The sequence below is a fragment of the Lithobates pipiens genome, unplaced genomic scaffold (genome assembly GCF_037356315.1).
Source record: "Lithobates pipiens isolate NorthernLeopardFrog02 unplaced genomic scaffold, aLitPip1_a1.2 Scaffold_13, whole genome shotgun sequence".
In the NCBI taxonomy this organism is placed as follows: domain Eukaryota; kingdom Metazoa; phylum Chordata; class Amphibia; order Anura; family Ranidae; genus Lithobates; species Lithobates pipiens.
In genome coordinates this window covers 53926502-53951345 of record NW_027507718.1, presented here as the reverse complement: position 1 = coordinate 53951345, position 24844 = coordinate 53926502, and the positions used below count along the sequence as shown (strand labels likewise).

At 41.5% G+C, this 24844-nt stretch overlaps 1 protein-coding gene across 2 annotated transcripts in view; it reads left to right on the top strand.

Annotated features, from left to right (window-relative positions):
* Positions 1-24844, top strand: part of TTC39B (tetratricopeptide repeat domain 39B) — a 196370-nt gene that overhangs the window by 101023 nt on the left and 70503 nt on the right. For both annotated transcript variants that reach the window (XM_077475121.1, XM_077475122.1), the window contains 3 exons: positions 15473-15577; positions 18120-18251; positions 22633-22709. In XM_077475121.1, the coding sequence (XP_077331247.1) occupies positions 15473-15577; positions 18120-18251; positions 22633-22709 (314 nt within the window). The remainder of the gene's footprint in view (positions 1-15472; positions 15578-18119; positions 18252-22632; positions 22710-24844) is intronic.

Below are 24844 nucleotides of genomic sequence, written 5' to 3'. Positions count from 1 at the left end.
AGTTATCATGTTGTAAAAGTAGAAGTGACATCACCCCTGTGCTGTATGTAGCCCGGAAAGCAGTGGGAGGGACCCAGCAGGTGTCAGACTACAGGCTGCCTGCCGGAAACTACAGGGGGCAGATACAACACCAGTCACCCTGCACAAGAGAGAGTAGCAGTGACTGGTCTTTATTACAGAAAGCACCTGTATACAGGCAGTTTCATACTGAAATACTGTACAACACTGGAGAAAATACGCAAGACTCCAAGATTCAAGAAAATACAAATACCTTTTGTATTTAGACAATATTTGCTAATTATGGCGTTCAGAGGGTTAAAACACACTAGAAACTAATGGAGATTTGGGCTACTTCCTCAGTCAAGGATTGAAACAATAAAAAATGCAATTTAGCAGTGTGGGGAAGGGTGAAACCTTTGTCAGGTTTGCAGTGATATATTTGTCTCTATTTGGGAGGTTTCCCCCACTATCTAGAATTGTAATAAACTGGGTGTGGAGGGTTGTTGCTAAGATGGTAAACAAGAGATACCTTTCCCCAACATGTCCACAGATGACAATAAAAATCTGCCAAGGACTTTAACCTTTCCTGCTGTATTCAAAACTTGCCTCCTACCCAACTATGTCATATTTTGCAGGTTATACAGGATCAAAGCATAGCTATCTCTAACTCAATCTGTCCCATACAACCTCTATTGCTAAGCCGCAATATGCCGTAAGCCTCGAAGTCAGCAAACCGTTCAAATAAATGGTATCTGAGAAGTTGCATAAAAGTTGTGTTCCTGTTTTTGAGCACATATTTGATTTCTAAAGCATGATGAAGGCAAACATTTACAAAAAAAGAATCGTAAGACTACAGACTACCCATCCACTAATATACAAGAGAAAAAAAAGGAGACTTCCTTGAAATATAGCATACAAATTTGTAATGGGACCTTTTATTTTTTTTTGTAATGGGTCTCTATGGGTGCTGGCTGGAGATATAGAGAAGTGGTCATTAACCCTATCCTCATGGCCCACTAACAGGCCAGGTTTGCAAGATAACTGAAATACATCCCAGGTGATATCATTTGCTGGTCAGTGATTGCAGTATTCTAGTCTGCATCTCTCCAAGGTAATTCATAAAACCTGACCTGTTAGTGGGCCCTGAGAATAGGGTTGATGACCACTGATCTAGAGAATACAGCACCCAGGTATGCCAGAAGAAACGATGCAGATTGATGCCTGATGGACTCAGAATTAGGTATTGAGGTGTTTTGCTTGTTCTACCTCCCTTCTGGTAATTGAGGTTGCCCTCCACATGAAAGGAATAATAGGGATACAGTGTAAGTAGCAGTACTGCGGTATGGCTTTACAATTTCATTGATTAGTTTAATGTGTTTCTTGATATCACATTTTAAATTACATTTATAAAAAGTTACCATTTGAAGCATTTTGTTTAGGCTACAGTTAAGTCCATAGACTTTGTGCTATACAATCCATTCCAAATCTATATTGGTAGTTTGGGGTACTAGGGTGACCTGATTTGACTTTTTTAATTACATTTTCAACTACTTTGAAGAAGCAGATGTGGGATTATGTGCTGATCTGTTGGAAGTGTTATCAACTGCTAGGATAAACTGGGTAATTTGTAAACCCAAACTCGTGCAGATGCATGCAGTACTTGGTATCCTTGAGGCCCATATTGGCCTCTGGGGCACTCACAGTTAGCAGGCCTTAGCTTTGAAGTCAAGTATATCAAACCTTTTAATATTAACCTGTTGCCGCCCAGCCACTGTTATACGGCGGCAGATAGACACGGCTGTGCAAACCGCCGTAGGTGTACATCGACCGCTTTGGGAGGCCCTGTAGTGCGACGCTGGAGCTGACACGCATGGCCGCGATGTCCGCTGGCCACCCGCGATCACTCTACAGAAAGCCAGAACTGGGATCTGCCAATGTAAGCAGACAGATCCCCGTTCTGACAGGTGAAGATAGAGAGGGAGATCTGCTGTTCTTAGTGATCAGGAACAGCGATCTCTCTCCTTTTCCAGTCAGTCCCATGCCCCCACAGTTAGAAACACCTCCCAGGGAACAAATTTAACCCCTTGATCGTTCCCTAGTGTTAACCCCTTCCCTTCCAGTACACAGTAATTTGTGCATTTTTATAGCACTGATCGCTGTAAATGGTTCCAAAAAAGTGTCAAACGTGTCCGCTGCTAAAAAATGCTGATCACCACCATTACTAGTAAAAAAGAAACAAAAAGGCCATAAATATATCTCCTATTTTGTAGACCAACTTTTGCGCACACCAATTCATATACGCTTATTGCAATGTTTTTATTTATTTTCTACGAAAAAATATGTAGAAGAATACATATTGTCCTAAACTGATGAAGAAATTTTTAATTTTTTTAAAAATTTTCAGCCTTTTTTTGTCTATAGCGCAAAAAATAGAAAACGCAGAGGTGATCAAATACCACCAAAAGAAAGCTCTATTTGTGGGGAAAAAAAGGACATACATTTTGTTTGTGTACATCGTCTCATGACTGCACAATTGTCAGTTAAAGCGACGCAGTGCCGTATCGCAAAAAATGGCTTGGTCAAGAAGTAGGTAAATCCTTCCGGACCATTTGGCTGGCCAAAGACCAGAGCACTTTTTGCGATCTGGCACTGCGTGGAATTGTGCCGTTGTGCGACGTGGCTCCCAAACAAAATTTATGTCCTTTTTCCCCCACAAATAGAGCTTTCTTTTGATGGTATTTGATCACCTTTGCGGTTTTTATTTTTTTGCTATAAACAAAAAAAAAAAGCGCCAATTTTGAAAAAAACAAATTTTTTACTTTTTGCTATAATATCCCCCAAAAATATATAAAAAAAACATGTTTTTCCTCAGTTTAGGCCGATATGTATTCTTCTACATATTTTTGGTGAAAAAATTTGCAATAAAGGTTTATTGATTGGTTTGTGCAAAAGTTATAGTGTCTACAAAATAGGGGATAGTTTTATATTTTTATTATTATTGTTTTATTTACTGGTAATCAGCGATTTTTATCAGGACTGCGAAATTATGTCAGACACATTGGACTCTTTTGGCGCGATTTTGGGACCAGTCACATTTATACAGCAATCAGTGCAATTAAAAATGCATTGATTACTGTGCAAATGTGACTGGCAGAGAATTGGTTAACCACTAGGCGGCGCTGTAGGGGTTAAGTGTGTCCTAGGGAGTGATTCTAACAGTGGGGGCGCTGTGTGTGACACGACACTGATTACTGCTCCCGATCAGAGAGCTGTGATCAGTGTCATTAGGCAGAATGGGGAAATTCTTGTTTACATTAGCATTTCCCCATTCTTCCTCTCCGTGAGATGATAATGGGTATACCCATAGACATCGAGTCTGCAGGACCCGCAATCACGCTCACAGAGCTCCCGGTGGGCACTCACGCAAGCCGCCTCTTAAAGGGCAACGTAGAGGTACATTAATCTGCCTGTACGTGCCCTTCTGCCACAGTATATCTGCGTGAAGCAGTCGGGAAGCGGTTAAACAAAGTAGTTTAAAGCTGAACTCCAAGAATGATCTATATTGCAAATTTACATTGGTTTAGCATGGCCTTGATGGCTGGAAGCATGACATTACTGTGGGTGTGAACTTAAAAGGAAAGTTAAGTGGCTCCCTTAGGATTGGCTACAAAGACCTGTGGTGACTGAATGGAGATGGAACTCTAATGCCGCGTACACATGATCGGAATTCCAGATAGAAAAAGACAGATGAGAGCTTTTCATTGGAAAATGCGGCCGTGTGTATGCTCCATCGAAATGTAGCTGTCCGAATTTCCGCCAGCCAAAAATTGATAGCATGTTCTCAATTTTCCAGACCGAAAAACTTTCTATTGGAAATTCCGATCGTGTGTATGCAATTCCGACACGCCAAAACTCACGCAGGCTCAGGTTCAACTACAAGACGGAAGCTATTGGCTACTGGCTATTGAACTTCCCTTTTCTAGTCCCGTCATATGTGTTGTACGTCACCGTTTTCTAAACTATTGGAATTTGGTGTGACTGGGTGTAGGCAAGACAGCTTGAGTGGAATTCTTGTCGGAAAAAGCTCTGCTGGTTTTCCCGATGGAATTCCGATCGTGTGTACGCAGCATAAGAAAGGGCTATGCAGGGGCACTTCCAAGTGCTCTGAAGAGATTCAGCACAAGAGTTGCTCGTCCGTTGTGATGTTTTTTCACAGCTCTATTGGTGGTTTTGACCTCGCCAGCAACTTGTGTTGCTTTGTGGGGTATGCCAGGGGTAGGCAACTTGGGGCCCTCCAGCTATTGTGGAACTACATTTCCCATGAAGCTTTGCAAGTCTGGCAGTTACAAGATATTGATTTATTAGTTCGTCATAAATGAGCCTATGATTTTAAGATATGCATACCTACCTTGTGCCAAGCTGGACCAAGTAAGTATGCAATAAAGATGTTGCGCATTGTGGCTTACCAGTCCTTAGATGTGGTGGCTGTAATGCTTTCCTTTTTTCAGCTTTTTTTTCCCCCTTCTTATTTTTACTTTGTTTTCTTCCAGTAATATAACCCTGGTCAAAAGTTTGCTGCTTGTGTTTTTGTCAGATGTTACAATGGTATACTGAAGCATAATTACAAACATTTCATGAGCGTCAAAGCCCTTTATTGACCATTACATTTTCACCCTCTTCTTGACCAGGCAAATTTTCAGCTTTCAGCGCTGTAACATTTTGAAGGACAATTGTGCGGTCATGCAACACTGTACCCAAATTAAATTTTTATGATTTTTTTTTTTTACTCACAAAATAGAGATTTCTTTTGGTGGTATTTGATTACCTCTGCATCTTTTATTTTTTGCTATAAACATAAAAAGAGCGACAAGTTTGAAAAAAAAACTATATTTTTTACTTTTTGCTATAATATCCCAAAAAAATAAATAAATCAAAAAACATTTTTTTTCCTTAGCTTAGGCCAATATGTATTCTTCTACATATTTTTGGTAAAAAAAAAAAAAAAAAAAAATCGCAATAAGCATATATTGATTGATTTGTGTAAAAGTTAGAGACTACAAAATAGGGGATAGATTTTGGCATTTTTTTCACTAGTAATGACAGTCATCTTGTGATTTTTATTGTGACTGTGACACTTTTGCCACAATTTGGGACCATTGCCATTTATACAGCGATTATTGCTATAAATATGCACTGATTACTGTAGAAATGCCACTGGCAGGGAAGGAATTAACACTAGGGGGCGATCAAGGGGTTAAATGTATTACCTAGTAAGTGATTCTAACTGGGGGGGTGGGACTGACTAGGGGAGGAGACCGATCGGTTTTCCTATATACTAGGAATATACGATCTGTCTTCTTTCCCCTGACAGGACACAATCCTGCTCTGTCACGAGTGTTCGCGAGTGCCCGGCGGACATCGTGGCCGCTGGGCACACCCATCAGCTCCTCAGTGCCCTCTATACCACCGGGAAGCCTATGATGTCATTTGACGCCTGCCCAGGATGGGAGATCCCATCTGCAGATGTCATATGTCTATGGGTGGAATTGAATTGGTTGAAGTGGTTGAAGGGGTTGTAAAGCTTCCTGTTTTTTTTTCCAAAAAAAAGCTTTAAAAAAAAAAAAAAACACAAATTCTGGCAAACTCCAAGCATTGATTATGCAAGAATGGGCTGCCATCAGTCGGGATGTGGACCAGATGTTGATTGCCAGCATGCCATGGCAAATTGCAGAGGTCTTAAAAAAAATGGGTCAGCACTGCAAATATAGACTCTGTGCATAAACTTAAAGGCACAGAAAGGGGATTCATCAGAAGAAATTAATTTACCCCAGTCCATTACCTGTATCTTTTGCAGAATATCAACCTGCACCTGGTGTTTTTCCTGGGGAGAAATGTCTTCTTTGCTGCCCTTCTTGACACCAGCCCATCCTCAAAGTCTTTGCCTCACTGTGTGTACCTGCCTGCTGCCATTCCTGAGCAAGCTCTGCACTGGTGGTACCCTGATCCCACAGTTGAATTAACTGTAGGAGATGATCCTAGCGCTTGCTGGACTTTCTTGGGCACCCTGAAACATTCACAACAATTGAACCTCTCTCCTTGAAGTTATTGATGTTCCATAAATGGTTGATTTAGGTACAATCTTGGAAGCAACAATATGCCTGTGCAAAGCAATGATGACTGCACGTGTTTCCTTGCAGATAACCATGGTTAACCGAGAAAGAACAATGGTTTCAAGCACCACCTTCCTTTTTTAAAGCTTCCAGTCTGTTATTGTAACTAAATTAGCATTACAGAGTGATTTCCAGCCTTGTCCTCAAACACTGACACCTGTGTTAATGAAAGAACCACTGAAATGATGTTAGCTGGTCCTTTTGTGGCAGGGCTGAAATGCTGCGGAAATGTTTTTGTTTTGTTTTTGGATTAAGTTTTAATGGCAAAGAGGGAGTTTTCATTGTTACATAGTAGGTGAGGTTGAAAAAAGACACAAGTCCATCAAGTCCACCCTATGGGTGTGATTATATGTCAGTATTACATGGTATATCCCTGTATGTTGCGGTCATTCGGGTGTTTATTCAATAGTATCTTGAAACTATCAATGCCCTCCGCTGAGACCACTGCCTGTGGAAGGGAATTCCACACCCTTGCCGCTCTTACAGTAAAGAAACCTCTACGTATTTTAAGGTTAATCCTTTTTTCTTCTTCCAATAGTGGCAACAAGTCTTGTTAAACTCCCTTCTGCAAAAGGGAGTTTAACCCCTATTATCCCTATTGTGGCCTCACCAGTACGGTATTTGTATATTTAAATCATATCCCATCTCAAGCGTCTCTTCTCCAGAGAGAATAAGTTCAGTGCTCGCAACCTTTCCTCATAACTAATATCCTCCAGACCCTTTATTAGCTTTTGTTGCCCTTCTTTGTACTCGCTCCATTTCCAGTACATCCTTCCCGAGGACTGCTGCCCAGAACTGGACAGCACACTTCAGGTGCGGCAGGACCAGAGTCTTGTAGAGAATTATCGTTTAATCTCTGGACTTAATCACCTTTTTAATGCATTCCAATATTCTGTTTGCTTTGTTAGCAGCAGCTTGGCATTGCATGTCATCGCTGATCCTATCATCTACTAGGACCCCCCAGGTCCTTTTCCATCCTAGATTCCCCCAGAGGTTCTCCCCCCAGTGTATAGATTGCATTCATATTTTTGCCACCCGAATGCGCTATTTTAAATTTTTCTACATTGAACCTTATTTGCCATGTAGTTGCCCACCCCATTAATTTGTTCAGATGTTTTCAGTTATTTGCAATTTATTTGATCACTCTTCATGACATTCTGGAGTATATGCAAATTACCATCATAAAAACTCACTGCACTGCTTTTATGGAGGACCATTCTGTTACCCTACGCAGCTCTCCTGAATTGAATTGCAAGTATGTTCCTTAGTTAACCACTTGCGGACCAGCCGTCGTCATTATACGTCGGTAATTTGACGTAGAATACCGGGGTTATGGCAGCAGATAGCTTCCATAACCCTGGTATTTTCTTCAACAGGGGGTGGGTAGTCTTTCAGATAAAAGTAGTCTCCTCGGCGGATACTCTGCAAGATCACTTTTATCAGTGAAGGGAGAGGTGCCAGTAGCAGCGGAGATGATCAGATGTTCTCCCCTCATTATCATGGAGCCGAGTGAGGGATAGCCCCCACTCGGCTCCATACCATTGGATGATGAAAGTGATGTCAAACGTCACTTCCGCCCAATGGTCTTAAAGGGGAATTTTTATTTTTATTGCATTTAGGTGTAAATGTGAGATCTGAGGTCTTTTTGACACCAGATCTCACATTAAAGAGGTCCTGTCATGCTTTTTTTTCTATTGCAAGGGATGTTTACATTCCTTGTAATAGGAATAAAGGTGGCCCAAACATTTTTTTTTAAAAGGACAGTGTAAAAAAAAGTAAAGTTTTTTTTAAAGTGCCCCGTCCCGCCGAGCTTGCGTGCAGAAACGAACACATACGTAAGTCGTGCACTCATATGAAAACGGTGTTCAAACCACACATGTGAGGTATCGCCCTGAATGTTGGAGTGAGAGCAATATTTCTAGCAAAAAGCCTCCCCTGTAACTCGAAACTGGTAGCCTGTAGATAGACACTGCAATAGGAGATGGCGCTGATGGTGCATACATGTTAGAGTGGCATAACAACCACTTTAAGGGAGGTGCAAAAGGGAATGCTTTTGTGTTCATCTTTTGGCAGCAGGAATTGGGGAAAAATACTACTACTACAACAAAAAAAAAAGTAAAATGCCACAGGGATGATTCTTTTAAAATCGAGAGAGTATTGGGGTTCATTTATATGGGCAGTGGCACCTGTCCCGCATGCTTGAGATGGATTACAGCACCTGTTTTAATTGCTACCACTGCCCTTGTTAAGTAAAAGAATATGCCAAATGTTGGGTTGTCCACAAAACAGTAATGGAGGGGAAATCTTCCAATTGGGACCCTAGTCCTGGTGACTTTGAAGGGGCCCAACGGATTCCCATAATATGCATGGATTTCCTCCTCTTGTTTTGGTTATGCAAGAGGAAGTGAAGGTAAATGGTAAATCCCCCTCCCTCCCCAAAAAATGACAGTGGTTATAACCCTCCCTTAAGCTATCCAAAATAAAGTAAAACTAGCCTCTTTTTTTTTTTTTTTCAAGCTATGGTTCACAGGAGATTAGGTGCGAATTAGCTGCAGATTTTGCACAGCATCAAAATCGCAATATGTTCATGCAAACCAATTGCAGAGTGTATGTGAAGTTAACAATGGCAATCGGTTTGCTAAATGCAGTGCAATTTGCAGAATCGGATCACATTGGTGTTCACACCCATGCAGTCCAATTCTGGTGCGGACAAAAAAGGGGTCCTGTAGGAGTTTGGTGCCAATGCAGTGCGATTTGCACCATACAAGTCCATGGCTCAAACCGAAGCCCAGAGACACCAGATGTAATTCGCACAGGAATGTCCTCGGATTCCAGTACGAATTACATGCGGTGTTCCGCACTGCTTCAGTGTGAACCCGGGGTAAGGCATGTTTTAAAAGCAACTAGTGTACCTTGTGTCTTGCTACAAGTTATAATGATGGAGGGGGGACATGGAAAATTCTTCTTCCTACCTATAACAGACTGATGACAATCCAACTCCCAGCAAGATTTGGGGGAACTCCACTTTTTAAACAAAAGTGCTGGGATGATTGATTAAAAAAAAAAAAAAAAAAAAAGATTAGTGCATTTTTGTTAAAGTAAAAATTCTACAGTACAATGTTCTACACTACAATTAAACCTAATTTTAGAAACAAAGCGCTTTGGCTAAGTTGACCTTTTCAAAGTCTTGTAGTAATGCTTCCTGAAAACGTAATTTCCTCATTTTGCATAATGGACAAAACTGACACATTTTTGTCTTGTCCTTATAGTCTAAATAAGAAGGCCTTTTGATTTTTTTGTACAGTACAGGACTTGTATTCCCAGTTAACCACTTCAGCCCCGGAAGATTTTACCCCCTTCCTGACCAGAGCATTTTTTGTGATTCAGCACTGTCGCTTTACCTGACAAATGCGCAGTTGTTGTTTCCAAACAAAATTGACATCCTTTTTTTTCCCCACAAATAGAGCTTACTTTTGGTGGTATTTGATCACCTTTTATTTTTTGCACTATAAACAAAAAAAGGCCGTCAATTAAAAAAAAAAGCAATATTTTTTTCATTTTGCTGTAATAAATATCCTCCAGAAATATATAAAAAAACAAGTTTCTTCCACAGTTTAGGCCGATTATGTATTCTTCTACATATTTTCGACAAAACTTATAGTGTCTACAAAATAGGGGATAGATTTATGGCATTTTTATTATTATAATTATTATTATTTTTTTTTACTAGTAATGGTGGCGATCTGCGATTTTTGTTCAGGACTGCGACATTATGGCGGTCACATTTGGACACTCTTGACACTAATTTAGGACCATTATCATTTATACAGCGATCAGAGCTACAAATAGCCACTGATTACTGTATCAATGACACTGGTAGGGAAGGGGTTAAACACTAGGGGGTGATCAAGGGGTTAAGTGTGTCCCAGGGAACAGTTCTAACCTTAGGGGGGGATTGGCTCACTACAAGATGGCAGAGATCACTGCTCCCGATGACAAGGAGCAGTGGATATCTGTCATGTTGCTAGGCAGAACAGGGAAATTACTTGTTTACATCTTGCCATTCTGCCTCTTTTCACCGCAATCGTGGGCCACCGGCAAACATCTGTGTGCGGCAGTCTGCAAGTGGTTAATTGGCAAAAATCTTTATATGGCACACCAAAAAATTTGCCCTCTCTGCGAGTTTACAGGTTTTTTGATAGTGTATGTTACAAGGTCTCTGGTCTTGTCCATTCTAATGAGAACTTTCCAAGCCAAAGATAGCCGACATCCTTCTGTATGTTGGGGGTTGTGAGGCATAGTGGGCGCCAGACACTTCTTGGATGTAAAAGGTTTTTTTTCCTCTTAACAGTCCTTTTTTATATCTTTGGGGGAAAGAGGGTTAGGCACAGGACAACTTTGGGTAGTTGCAAATTCAATTGGCAGACTCAGACGCCAATAAGAGAACAGCCGTGCAGAGAAAGGCCTCAGCAAAAAGCCACATCTGCACTTGCAGTAATGCTGTCTTCTATGGCAACAGTCTTTTTAACAGTTCCGAACTCCAACATAACAGTCATTTCAACATCCCTACAACTGCTTCTTGTAGTTCTTCGACACTGAGCTCCCGGTCTCTCACTAGACCCTCTGATTCATTGACTCTGAATCCTTGAGCTCCTCCAAGGTTTGCAGTGGTATCCCATCAAGCGTCACCCCCGCTTCTCTGATGTGTCTCTAGCTTGGCACTCCAGATATTTCTCAAGCTTCACCCCTGCTAACTGGCTCGGTCCCTGGCTTGACTCACAAGGCTGCTCTGCAAGCATGTGGGTGAAAAGTGATTATTGCGCTTACCTCAAAAATCAAAAACAAAGGACAAGCGGCTACACTCGAATGTGGCAAAAATTCAAACAAAATAGCGAGGGTGAAAAATATAGTGCTGAAAAAAGTGAATTGGCGTGAACCAAATCACTTGTAAATATGTGTAAAATTATGACCTGAAAAGGAAATGGTGGAGGTTTAGGATAAAAAATCCCCAAATGAAACGCCTATAACAAAAATGTCCGTCATATAATAAAGTGATATCCCAGTGAAGATGGGATCATGTAGACAATCACATGGAAACAACTTTCAGACAGATGATGTGGCTAGTGCACGCTTACCGGAACCGGTGGACCCAACTGTTGGCGACAGCGGGTCAATCAGGCATGGATGGCTCAAAACGACCAATAAGCCGAACTGTCACTGAGATCCCGGAAGTTGATAGGTGTGCTCTGCTGTTCTCTCATTGGCATCTGCGGAGAAAAACAGATGGCTGAATCACAAGCAGCTGAATAGATGTCCGCCCCTATAGATAAAACAAGAAACCAGGAAGGTCCACAGGAGATCCAATGGAGATGGCTGTTGCCGATATAATATCACCTCGGCAGATGTAGCACAGACTCGGAGGAAGGACCCAAAAAACTCTCCTGACGTGTTTCGTCTGAATAAGACTTCTACTGGGGCATCAGATGCAGGCCAACTGGTGGTAGAACAAAAATTGCTTCTATCAAAATGTAACTTCTCTTTCATGGTCCAGTGTTCTATCCTGCTTCATGTTTGCTCACTTTTATGGCTTGGATATTAAAACCCAAGTTCTGAGGGACGGGGGCCGGCAAGTTTCCACTTTGCGGAAGGCCATAGGCCTCTTTATGTAGGGTGTACCATTGCACGTGAAAAGCATGCTTGATTCCAGAAAATACTCCATTGCAAAGGTTTTATTCTTCCTTCAGTCAAGACTAGACAAGTCTTTAGCCCAGACACTGCCTGGTAATGCTCTTTTAGAGACCGCTGGCTTCCCTCTCCTTGTTTAGTGTATTTGTGCAAGGGATGGTTCACATTATTCCATCAGTATGCTTCCAGCTAACCTTGTGGGACCTCAATCTAATGTTAGTCCTTCAGAGGCCACCATTGAAATAAATTCTGAATATTTCTCCCACTCTAGTGTCACGCAAGGTTGCCTTTGTTGCTACATCAGTTGGAAGGGTGTCTGAATTTGCAGCTTTGTCCTGTAAGGAGCCTTTTCTTGTATTTCACAAGGACAAGGTTGTTTTGAGACCACAAAACTCCTTTCTGCCCAATGTGGTCTTAGTGTTTTATTTAAATGAGGATATAGCTTTGCCTTTCTTTTTGTCAAGCTTCAAATTCTCCTAAGGACATCGCTCGCCGTTGACCGCTCTCCACTGCCTGAATGTGGTTAGAGCTGTGCAAATCAACCTCTCAGCCTTGATTTGTCAATCTGACACCTTGCTTATGTTGCCTAAGGGTCCCCAGAAGGGCACAGACAGCTTCTTGATCCACTATTGCTAGGTAGAGTCGACAAATAATACAACCTGAAAAGGTAGGGTCCCTCTCTTTTTTTTGAAGACCCACTCCACCAGAAATGCTGGTGATTCGTAAACCTGATCCAACACTGGACCCCATCCCCACTCCTCCAGGTCCCTGGTGTACTTGCCTCCTGCAGTCAAGGTCAGTGGTGGGGTTAGGTCACCGGATTTTCTGTAAAGGTGAACATACACTTTAAAAATAGCTCAGCTCTGAGTTTTTGTCTGCTGTGTTTTGAGGCCCATAGAAGTCAATGGTAACACAAGTTTGATGCATTTTGCATGCGTTTTTAGCCAGTGGTAATATACCTAAATAGTTTTATATTGGCCAACATGAAAACATATTTAACCACTTTCAGACCGGACCATTTTGCTGGTCAAAGACCAGACCACTTTTTGCGATTCAGCACTGCGACGCTTTAACTGACAATTGCGCGGTCGTGCGACGTGGTTCCCAAACAAAATTGACGTCTTTTTTTCCCCACAAATAGAGCTTTCTTTTGGTGGTATTTGATCACCCCTGCGGTTTTTATTTTTTGCGCCATAAACAAAAATAGAGCGACAATTTTGAAAAAAAAACACATTATTTTTTACTTTTTGTTATAATAAATATCCCCCAAAAATTTATAAAAAAAATTTTTTCCCTCAGTTTAGGCCGATGCGTATTCTACATATTTTTGGTAAAAAAAAAAAAAACGCAATAAACAAAATTGTCTCTTTTTTAAAAAAAAATAAATAGAAATAATTCTTTTTGAATATACTGGTTGTGTTCACAACTTTCTTTATGCCTAAAAAGTCCAACTGAACCCACATTTTTTCTTCTGAGGTCTTTTATGTGAAGGTTCTTTTATTCCTTTTTTTATTTTTCTTCCTTACTCCCCCTTTTCCCTGTCAATATTTATATTCACAAAGTGATAATTAGGACGCGGCATTTTGTTTATCAGTGTATCCACAGACACCACCCTGTGATAGATACACACTTGTTCAATTTTTAAAAACGCAATAAGCGATTGATTGGTTTGCGCAAAAGTTACAAGTTTACAAAATAGGGATAGTTTTATGGCATTTTTATTAATAATTTTTTATTATTATTTTTTTTACTAGTAATGGCGGCGATCAGCGATTTTTATTGTGACTGCGACATTATGGCGGACACATTGGACATATTTTTGGGACCATTGTCATTTATACAGTAACCACTGCTATATAAATACAGTGATTCCTGTACAAATGACACTAGCAGTAAAGGGGTTAACCAGTGGGTGGCAGTGTAGGGGTTAAGTGTTCCTAGGGGTGTGTTACTAACTGTGGGGGGGCTGGGCTTTCATTTAGTGAACACTGATCTCTGCTCCAATCACATGGAGCAGAGATCAGCGTCACTAGTTGCTAGGCAGAATGGAGAAATGCGGTTTACAACGGCATTTCTCCATTCAGCCGTCCCGTGAGACGATTGCGGGTATGCCCGCAGCGATCGAGTCCGCGGGACACGCAACCGGACTCACGGGGGTCCCGACCGGCACGTGAGCGCGCTGCCATCGGCGTGCTCGCGATGGCAGGGCGGCATTGAAGATTGGACTTACCTGTATGCCAATATGCCTGCCCGTGCCATTCTGCCGACGTACATCGGCGTGCGCTGGTCGGGAACCGGTTAAAATGTGCACATTTGCAAAACACTCATCAATGTGAATTATTTTTTTTTTATTATTTTTTTTTTTTTTATAAAAAGTAGAATGGCAAAGGTGTGAACGTAGCCCAAGAGGTCTTTTGTCACATTCTGCTAATCACAAGTCTAAAGCTACTTTCACACTTTACGCGCTTTACAAGAACTACAGCACTAAAAATAGTGCCTGTTTAGCACCTGTAAAAGAGCCTCTCCTGTGTCTCTCTAGTTCACACTGGAGCGGTGCGCTTGCAGGATGGGAAAAGTCCTGCAAGCCGCATCTTTGCAGCGCTATATTCACCGCTCCTAAAGCACCCCTTCCCATTGAAAACAATGGTGCAGCGCCACCAACCCGCGGGTAAAGCGCCGGTTTTAACTCTTTTTCGGAATAGCGCTGCTAAAGACAACGGTAAAGCGGCGCTAAATATAGCACCGCTTTACCGCCGACACCCACAACGCCCCAGTCTGAAAGTAGCCTAAGAATATTTGCAAGTCTACTTACAATTGCCACTTTCACAACTCATACACTAACCAACAGCTGTATGACACCTGTAACGTTCGGGGGACCAGCTAGATTGCAGGACACAGGCTTTTCATTTAAAAGGAGGTTCATTAAACTTAAACAGCTTTACAGCAGCCAAAAACAAAAGAAAAAGATTTTAGTCTCACCGACTTGCAAAGTTCAGAATTGCTGTCTCAATCAAATAGTCCTTTATTTCTATGGCAGGTAGCTTCCCCTGCCAGGAGGCTTCCAGGCAGGACACTGCTGTCCACTTTTGTTGCTGCAACACAAACACCATCTCCTCTACACTCCTCCACACCCATCTACCACTTCCTGTCTTGTTTTTATACACACTTCCTCTGACAGGTGAGTTAACCACTTTTGTTCCATTAAAGGGACCACAGCCCAAACAGAGGGGAAACATAGCGTCCTTCCAGGATCCAGCCACGGCGTCCTGTGCACACCCCATTCTCTTTAGCAATTACTATATAACCATATGCAAATTTTACCTGCCAAAATTACATAGAAAACCGGTTTTGTATTTGTTTTTATATTAACATTTTTTTGTGATTTTACATGTTACAATTATTCCATCGGGGAGGGGGCTCTTTTTGTTTTGAGGCTGTAGCATGTAAGTTATTTTGGCTGTCCTGTACTAATTTATAGCACCAGAAGGATGGCACTTAATATCTGTATCAATGACTGAACCTGTTGAGTTAATTTGTGATTCAATTATTGTTGCTGAATTTGTTATACGGTACTTCACAGAGTTGCCTATTCAGTTTGTGTTTTTCATTTTCTTTAGGGCTTCCAAGATGGACCTACGATGTGCACTAGAAGAGTGCACGTTGGCGCTGAACTTATTTTTAAACAACAAGTTTTCAGAAGCTCTGGAATTATTACGTCCTTGGTATAATCACTAATTTATTTCCAATGAGGGGGTCCTGTGTGTTGTGCTTATAAAGAAGTTGCCCTTATCTAATTCTAAGGCTGCATGCTAATTGCAATTCCATAAAATTAAACGTATTTAGCTTTGCTGCCCAGGAACTAGTATGCAGGTTATGAGTAAGGGAATTGCAGTGTCCGTTTATGGTTTCTCACAGCATACTGCTTGTGATCTGATATCTGAGAGGTGGTGAAGGAGGGGTCAGGAGCTGGTGGCTGGCATGATAGGGTCCCAATCCACCTGTCGACTGCGCTCGACTGGTGGATTGCGATCCGGCTTGTTGCTGATCCCCGCTATAGAATTTCACTTGACTGACAGCTCTGCCTGCTGGGTTTTCTCACAATCACACTTGAATGTAAATGCAAGGAATATTTTACAGGTAAATGACATGATTAAATGCCCATATAATCTTATGGGATGATTTTTGCTGAAATTAATTGTCTGGCGATAAGGTCTTTTTACGGGAAGACATCGGTGAGGACATTGCTTAATCACTGGACAGGTAAGTGTCCTTATATTAAAAGTCAGAAGCTACAGTATTTGTAGCTGCTGACTTAAAATTTTTTGGGGGCACTTGGAGCTCCTGTTTAAGGAAAGAGCTGCACATGTATATGGATGTAAGAGATATTTTAGGGAATCTGTGCAGCTGAAAAGCACAGTTGCTATAATATGTTCTGTGTATGCTGTGTATGTCCCAAGTAATGTGTTTTCGTGTAGATAGATGTAGCAAGGTTCCAGCCCTCCTTTAGTCTAATGAGAACCTCCAGGGCCAAGAACAACTGACATCCTTCTTGCATAGAGTGTATTGCACGGCATAGTGGGTGTGATGTGAGGTAGATTCATGGGTGCCAGAAACTTCTTGAATGCAAAGAGATTTATTTTCTCTTGAACAGAACTGGGGGAGAGAGGGTTTAGGGCCAGGACAACCTTAGATTAATTGGCAGACTTCGAGACTTCTACAGATAGTTATGCAGGGAAAGGCACCTAGCAGGGTACCACATCTGCATGTGCAGGAGCGCTGTCTCCTATGGCAACAGTCTTAGGCTTCATGTACACGGGACATTTTTACAACCTCTCCTGAACAATTTAAACTGACAGATAGTAACTCACATTTAAAACGTCCTTTTACATGCTGCGTTTAGTGCCGCTTTGGCGTGTTTGCGTTTAGAAGCGTTTAAAAAAAAATCTATATATTATATATATATATAGATTTTCTTTTTTCAAAATAGCCAAAATGAAAAATGCCTGTAAACGAAACATGGCTAAATGCAACTTACCGTGCTTAGAAGCATTTAGAGCACAAAAAATGCCTCTAAACTCAACTGCCTAGAAAGGACTAAAAACGACCCTGTGTACATGGAGAGATAAGATAACATAGAGGAGAGTTCAGGGGCATTTAAAAAAAAAACTCCCAACTGCTCCTAAACGTCTGTTTACCAGCAGCAGTGTACATGAGGCCTTAGAACATTTTCTAACACATGTTGTAACAAACTACTTCTTGTAGGTTCTCAGCCCACTGAGCTCCCAGTCTCCCTCCCTAGACTTGCTGATTCACTGCCACTGAATCCCGTGAGGTCCTCTAATCTTCTTACTTTAGTATCTTCTTCAAGTGTCACCCCTGCTTCCCTGCTAAGTCCTTGGCATGGCACTCTTCAAGCGTCACTCCACTGGTTGAGACCCTGGCTTGGCACCTGCTGAAGTTTCCCAATTCTTCACCGTCCCCGGTTGGTGAGAATACTGCTCTGGTACTTGATTAAGCTACTCACGGTGGTCCTTGGTAACAAGGTGGATGGTCCTTTAGTGGCGACAGCTTCCCCTCCACCTCCGACCATGACAGGTTCTCCAGCCGGCAGAACCGGCAGCTCTGGTTGGACTGTAAGCCGCAGTCCCAACCCTACACTGCTCTCTTCCTTTTGGATAAGCCCTCAGACAGCCTAGCAGCCAGATGTGCCCGGGATAGGCCCAAACTTGGGCCTAGCAACCCAGGGCAGCACAACACACATCCACCCAGCTGTCCAGGTGGTACAGAACCCCGATCACCTGACTCCACTCAAATATATATGCTCCCCCAGCAGGCCAAGGGATTTAAGAAGACCCCAGCCCATTGGCTGGGATACCCCATATACTCCTAATATGTCCTTGCTTTGCCCTTATTTAATGCCACTGGGTACCCGGCCACCCAGTGGCAGAAGAGAGATGTGCAGCAATTCCAGACTTATGGTGAACTCAATTGATCCCTAACAATTGGCCAAGGCAAATACACCTGGCGGGTAAATCTAGAAGCAACTCTGCCTAAGCATCAGGATGCTACATAAAAATCAGGGTAAGTTAGTTGTGTTAAACTTTGAGTTGTCAAAGTTTATTGGCTGGAAGCTTGAAATATTTACATCTAAATCTCCTCTGACAGTTGAGTACTTGTCCATTTGAAACAGAGTGGCATTGTAAAATATAATGGGGGTGTATGTTATGCCTATCATTGTAATTTCCACAATCTTTTACCTCACAGGGCTAAAGACAGCATGTATCATGCTCTTGGATACAGCACTATCTTGGTTATGCAGGCAGCAATGACATTTGAACCACAGGATATCCAAATGGGAATTGGTACAATGAAGGAGGCTTTACAGACCTGTCAGAGGTATACCTTTTTTACTTAATGTCTGTGAGTGGTGTAGATCTGGGCGTCTCAACCAGGGTTCCATGGAACTTTAGGGTTCCATCAAAGGTTGCTAGGGGTTCCTTGAGCAATTTCCGCTTCTCAGAAAAGTTCCCACTGACAACATTGATCTTTTTAGAAATCTGGAAGGGGGTACATCTTCTTAATGACCATAAGTGTAGTAATTATTATTTCCACAGCATGAGTTTTAGATATACAAATTTTTAGCAGGTGTTCCCTAACACTGGAAAGCTAGTTTAAGAGCTCCTATATGTTGAAAAGGTCAAGGAAGGGTGGTGTAGATATTAGAGGCATTAGAAGGCCCTCTTTAGAATTCATCATTTTTTTCCACTTTAATCAAATCCCTATCTGTTTCTTACCACAAGGAGTTTACCCATTTTCACCCCTCTTGTAAGCAATACACTGATGCCACGTACACATGACCGTTTTTTTTCCGTTAGAATAAACTGATGGTCTTTCCGCTGAAACGGACTTGGCTACACATGATCACACCAAAGTCCATTCGTGTAGAACGCAATGTCGTACAACGGGACTAGAAAAAGGTAGCTCAATAGCCAGTAGCCAATAGCTGCCCTTGCGTCGTTTTTGGTCCTTCGGAATAGCATACAGACAAACGGTTTTCCCAATAGGAATTGATTCCGTCTGAAAATTTAGAACATGTTCTATTTCTAGTTCTGTCAGAATTTTTGAAAAAAAAAGTTAGATGAAGCCCACACACGATCGGAATATCCGATGAAATGATTCCGTTGGACCTTTTCTGACAGAAAGTCCGGTCATGTGTACGCGGTATGAGTTTAATTTTAGCCCTTGTAAGGGGCTGGGGAAAAAATTCGATTTAAATCTTGAATCGAGTTGAGAGGTCAAATCGATTCAAAATTTCAGCAAATCTATTTATTTATTTTTTTAACCAGGACTGGCGCTGACACCGTGCTGGTCCTGAGGTGCTGTGAGCAGGAGTTTTTAGGTGAGGCCGCGGCTTCGGCCTAGTCCACAAGGCTGGACGCCGCGGATTAGGCCGAAGCCATGGCCTTGCCTAAAAACTCCTGCCTGCAGCTGCGTGTAGGAGTTTTTAGGTGAGGCAGTGGCTTCAGCTTAGGCCTAGTCCACGAGGCCAGATGCCATGGACTAGGCCGAAGCTGCGACCTCACCTAAAAACTCCTGCCCGCAGCTCCTCAGGACCGGTGTGGTGTCCATCAAAAAAAAAAAAAACTTGATTCGAATTGTGAATCGAGTTGTTGTTTTTTTTTTTTTTTTTTTGTGAAAATTGTCCAGCTCTACCTTGTAGTGGTTTTCTGTAGGCTTTTGTATGTCCTAAAGAAGAGCACAGTTGAGCAGCATTTATATCTAACATGGTCACATAACACAACTCCATTACAGCTCTGGTTACTTTTTGTCATTAACCACTTGAGACCCGCACTACGTCTATTGACGTCATGGGGTTTCACTGGTTATATCTAAATGATGTCCACAGACATCATTCAGATATTGCCGTTTTCAGCCGGCGATTCCCTACACCATAATAACGATCATAGCGGCTGTTCCGCCGCTTGATCATTCTTACGGGCGGCGGGAGGGGACACCCCCCCTCCCGCCGTCCTCCGGTGCTTCTACCGACTCACCGTTTCCATCGTTTCCAGCATGTGATCATAGAGATTTCCGGCAGGCTAGATTGTCCCCGGAGTCTCTATGATCGTTCGGAGGCCGGGCGCGATGTTATGACGTCACGCCCGGCCTCGGTATTCAAATTAACGGCGCTGATCTGGCTAGGAAGCCATGATCGTTCTTTTTTTTTTAATTCTTCCCAGCCTAGAGGTGAGATGTGGGGTCTTATTGACCCCATATTTCACTGTAAATAGGTCCGATCGTGCAATATTCCTATTACAAGGGATGTTTACCCAGTAACCAGTAAAAAAATTTAAAGCGTCGCCTATGGGGATTTTTAAATACCAAAGTTTGGCGCCATTCCACGAGCGCGCAATTTTGAAGTGTGACATGTTGGGTATCTATTTACTTGGCGTATCCTCCTCTTTCACATTATGCAAAAAAATTGGGCTAACTTTACTGTTTTTTTTTAAGCATGAAACTGTTTTTTTTTTCTGAAAAAAACGCGTTCGAAAAATTGCTGCGCAAATACCGTGCGAGATAAAAAGTTGCAATGACCGCCATTGTATTCTCTAAGGTCTTTGCTAAAAAAACGTATATAATGTTTGGGGGTTCTATGTCATTTTTCTAGCAAAAAAATTAGGAATTTTACATGTAGGAGAGGAATGTCAGAATTGGCATGGGTCTGAAGTGGTTAAACGTCTAGAATTTTTGCTTCTATGTGTCTAAGATAGAAAAAAAAAAACAGATTACATGACTCATTGCATGGTTTCTGTCAAATGCTATTTTTAAACTTTGCTGTTGTTTTACATGGAATGATGTAGGTTGTGGGAACAGAAACAATTTTTGAGGATGTGGAGTACTAGGAATTGGCAGTTTTCCCATTACAAGGAAAGATTTTTACCAGGTCCTGCTCTTGTCAGCTCTTACGCTGACTCTATACAGTATGCATAGTGTGTGTGTGTATATGTGTGTGTATATATATATATATATATATATATATATATATATATATATATATAATATGTGTGTGTGTGTGTGTATATATATATATATATATATATATATATATATATATATATATATATATATATATATATATATAGTTGTGCTCATAAGTTTACATACCCTTACAGAAATTATTATATTTATTTCTTGGCCATTTTTCACTCATGGTTAGTGTTTGGCTGAAGCCATTTATTATCAATCAACTGTGTTTACTCTTTTTAAATCATAATTATAACAAACTAGCCAAATGACCCTGATCAAAAGTTTACATACCCCAGTTCTTAATACCGTGTGTTGCCCCCTTTAACATCAATGACAGCTTGAAGTTTTTTATGGTATTTGTGGATGAGGCTCTTTATCTTCTCGGATGGTAAAGTTGCCCATTTGTCTTGGTAAAAAGCTTCCAGTTCCTGTAAATTCTTGGGCTGTCTTGCATGAACTGCATGTTTGAGATCTCCCCAGAGTAGCCCAATGATACTGAGGTCAGGAGACTGAGACGGCCACTCCAGAACCTTCACTTTATTCTACTGTAGCCAATGACAGGTCAACTTAGCCTTGTGTTTTTGGATCATTGTCATGTTGGAATGCCCCATGCGCAGATTCCTGGCTGATGAATGCAAATGTGCCTCCAGTAATTTTTGATAACAAACTGCATTCATCTTGCTATAAATTTTTACCAAATTTCCTGTGCCTTTGTAGCTCACACATCCCCAAAACATCAGCGATCCACCTCCGTGTTTCACAGTAGGAATGGTGAACCTTTCATCATAGGCCTTGTTGACTCCTCTTCAAATGTAGCATTTTATGGTTGTGGCCAAAAAGCTAAATTCTGGTCTCATCACTCCAAATCACTTAGTGCCAGAAGGTTTGAGGTTTTGTCTCTGTGCTGTTTGGCATATTGTAAGTGGGATACTTTGTGGAATTTACGTAGTAATGGCTTTCTTCTGGCGACTCGATCATGCAGCCATATTTCTTCAAGTGCCTCCTTATTGTGCATCTTGAAACGGCCACACCACATGTTGATCTACCTGACCGTGGTTTGGTTTCAACAGAACCCCTCATTTTCCACTTCTTGATTAGAGTTTGAACACTGCTGATTGGCATTCTTCAATTCCTTGGATATCTTTTTATATCCCTTTCCTGTTTTATACAGTTCAACTAAATTTCTCTGCAGATCCTTTGGCAATTCTTTAGCTTTCCCCATGACTCAGAATCCAGAAACATCAGTACAGCACTGGGTGAAAGATACAAGGGTGTGTTAGGAGTCCCTTTATACACACACACTAATTACAAGAAAACAGATCACAGGTGAGGATGGTTACCTTTAATAGCCATTCAAACCATTTTGTGTCAACTTGTGTGCATGTTATCAGGCCAAAATCACCAGGGTATGTAAACTTTTGATCAGTCATTTGGGTAGTTTCTGTTGTCATTATGATTGATAATAATGGCTTCAGCCAAACGCTAACCATGAGTGAAAAAAATCTTTTTGTGTTATTCATATTCTCTGAAAAATGGCCAAGAAATCATAAATTCTGCCAGGATATATAAATGAATGAGCACAACTATGTATATATCACACACACTATGGCCAATTGATTAGCAGATTGTATATTTAGGCTAGTTATAAAATGCTGCTTTACTTTACACAAATGAATACACTTTGCATTTTAAATCATCAGTTTTGCTTTGTTAGTCACGCTGATAACATGATCTGTATTTTTCCCTGTAGATTCAGAAAAAGAAATTCTGTGGTAGAATCTTTATCTAATTTAGTGTCCAAACAAACAGGAGAGCAACTTTCCGAAGGTAATGATGAAATGATGGAAGAATAAGTAAAAAAATAAAATAAAAAATTACAAAGAAATTGTGGAAAAACATTCATATACTTAGGAGGGGAATTAAATTGTGCCCATATGTCCAGATAAAATACACAGCATGGTGGTGGTACAGCCAGACTGTTTTTTCCATATAAATGAGCCTGAGCTAGTAGTTCTGTAATCACTAAATTTTTGTTTAAATTACAGGTAAAACATGAGTTTTAGTCTTGAGCAAAAATAAATACTTCATAAACGATTCATTATTTTCTTAAAGTGGCTGCAAACTCTTACATATGCCCAGTGACGTTGTACCTGTTTATCTGCAGTCTTTTCTTCTCAACATCCATTCAAGTCCAGAATTGTAAAGCTTGTCTGAAAAAAGGGGGTGTAGAGCTGAACACACTGCAGAGCTTAGTTATGACAGCTGATTGGAGGGAAACGACACCCCCCTTCACACAAGAACAGAGTTGAGGCTGTCAATCGGCTGGAACTCCCTCCTCTGTCACCATTTTTCTCTTGGTGTCAGGAAAACTGGTCAGAAGTCATTAATGCTTATAGCAGTATGGTAGCCAACCAGCTTCTAACTTTAACTTGTTCAATTAAGCTTTGACAAAAAAAAAAAAAACTGGAATTTGATTGGTTTCTGTGCATAGCTGCACCAGATTTGGTACTCTCCGTGTTTAGTAAATCAACCCTTACGTGTTCCTATTTGAGACAGATAAACACTAGGGATATGCTTTATTTATATTTTATGTCTGAGGTTTGCAACCACTTCACTTAAATGTAGATTGAGAGGGTGCACATCAAAGTTATAATCCTACTTTATAAAGTGTTGTGGAAATATGTAGTTCATTTTAATGTTTTCCATGAAGGTCCTTATTTTTCATGTACAGTCCTTTAGTGTCCTTACATTTAATTGTGTGCCTCTTTTCTCCTCCTTTTATTTATTTTTGCAATCTTGCGCATTGCGGCCCTGTGCCATCATGTCCGTTTCCCGTTGCATTCTTATTCCTAATGTGTTCCCATTCAATCTTTTTCCTCCCCATTTCTGTGCCATTGTCATGTTTTTTTTTTTGAAAATTTATTTTTATTGAACAGTTTTTTTAACACATACAGAACATACAAAAGGTCCCAGAAACCCCAGTCCTCCCCCCCCACCCTTTCCACCCCCCCACCCTTCCCACCTCTCCCCCCCCCCACCCTTCCCACCTCTCCCCCCCCCCCACCCTTCCCACCCTCTCCCCCCCCACCCTTCCCACCCTCTCCCCCCTGTGCAGCCCTCGTGCCATTGTCATGGTTATGCAGTGATCTTTCTCTGACCTTCCTCCCCTTATGTGTTATGACTAAGAGGCCAACCACTTCCACCTGGTGGTTTTTATAACCTCTCTTCTAAGCATGGCTCCACCCCAGGCCCTATCAGGGAACCCTATATTAACCTGTGCACTGCAAGCTAGCGGTGCTGATCAACCATTGTGTGTTTGGCTTCCTGTTTCCTGCTTGCCGTGTGCTCTACGCTTGACTCTGTTACCGACCTTTTGGGGTGTCCCTGACTATTCCTGTCTGCTAGTTGCCCTGATCCTGTAGACCTGTGTCCTGAATCTCCCTGGGTACAATCCGCAGCAGTCAGTCCTAAGGTCCACTACCTAGCGGTGCACTTCCGACTCCTACGGAGTGCATTTGTCACCTAGTCTCAGGTGACCTGACAGCCATTCACCTCTGATTAGCAAAGTACCTTACCAGTAAAAAATAATTAAAATGATGAAGGTGTAGAAGATAATAAAGCTCTTAAAAAGAAAAACCAGTCTGAATCGCCATACTCATCATGGCATAAATACATCTAATAAAACTTTATAAATCAAGCCCAAGTACTGCCATGTGAGGAGCAACTATTATGCCCCATACACACGGTCGGAAATTCCAACGGAAAAAGTCTGATTGGATTAAGTTGTCGGAAAATTCGATCGTGTGTGGGCTCTATCTGACTTTTTATGTCGGAATTTCCGACGGAAAAAGTTTGAGAGCTGGATCTAAAATTTTCCGACAACAAAATCCGATCTGACTTTTTACGATCGCGTGTAGAGAATTCCGACCACAAAGTGCCACGCATGCTCAAAAAAATATTGG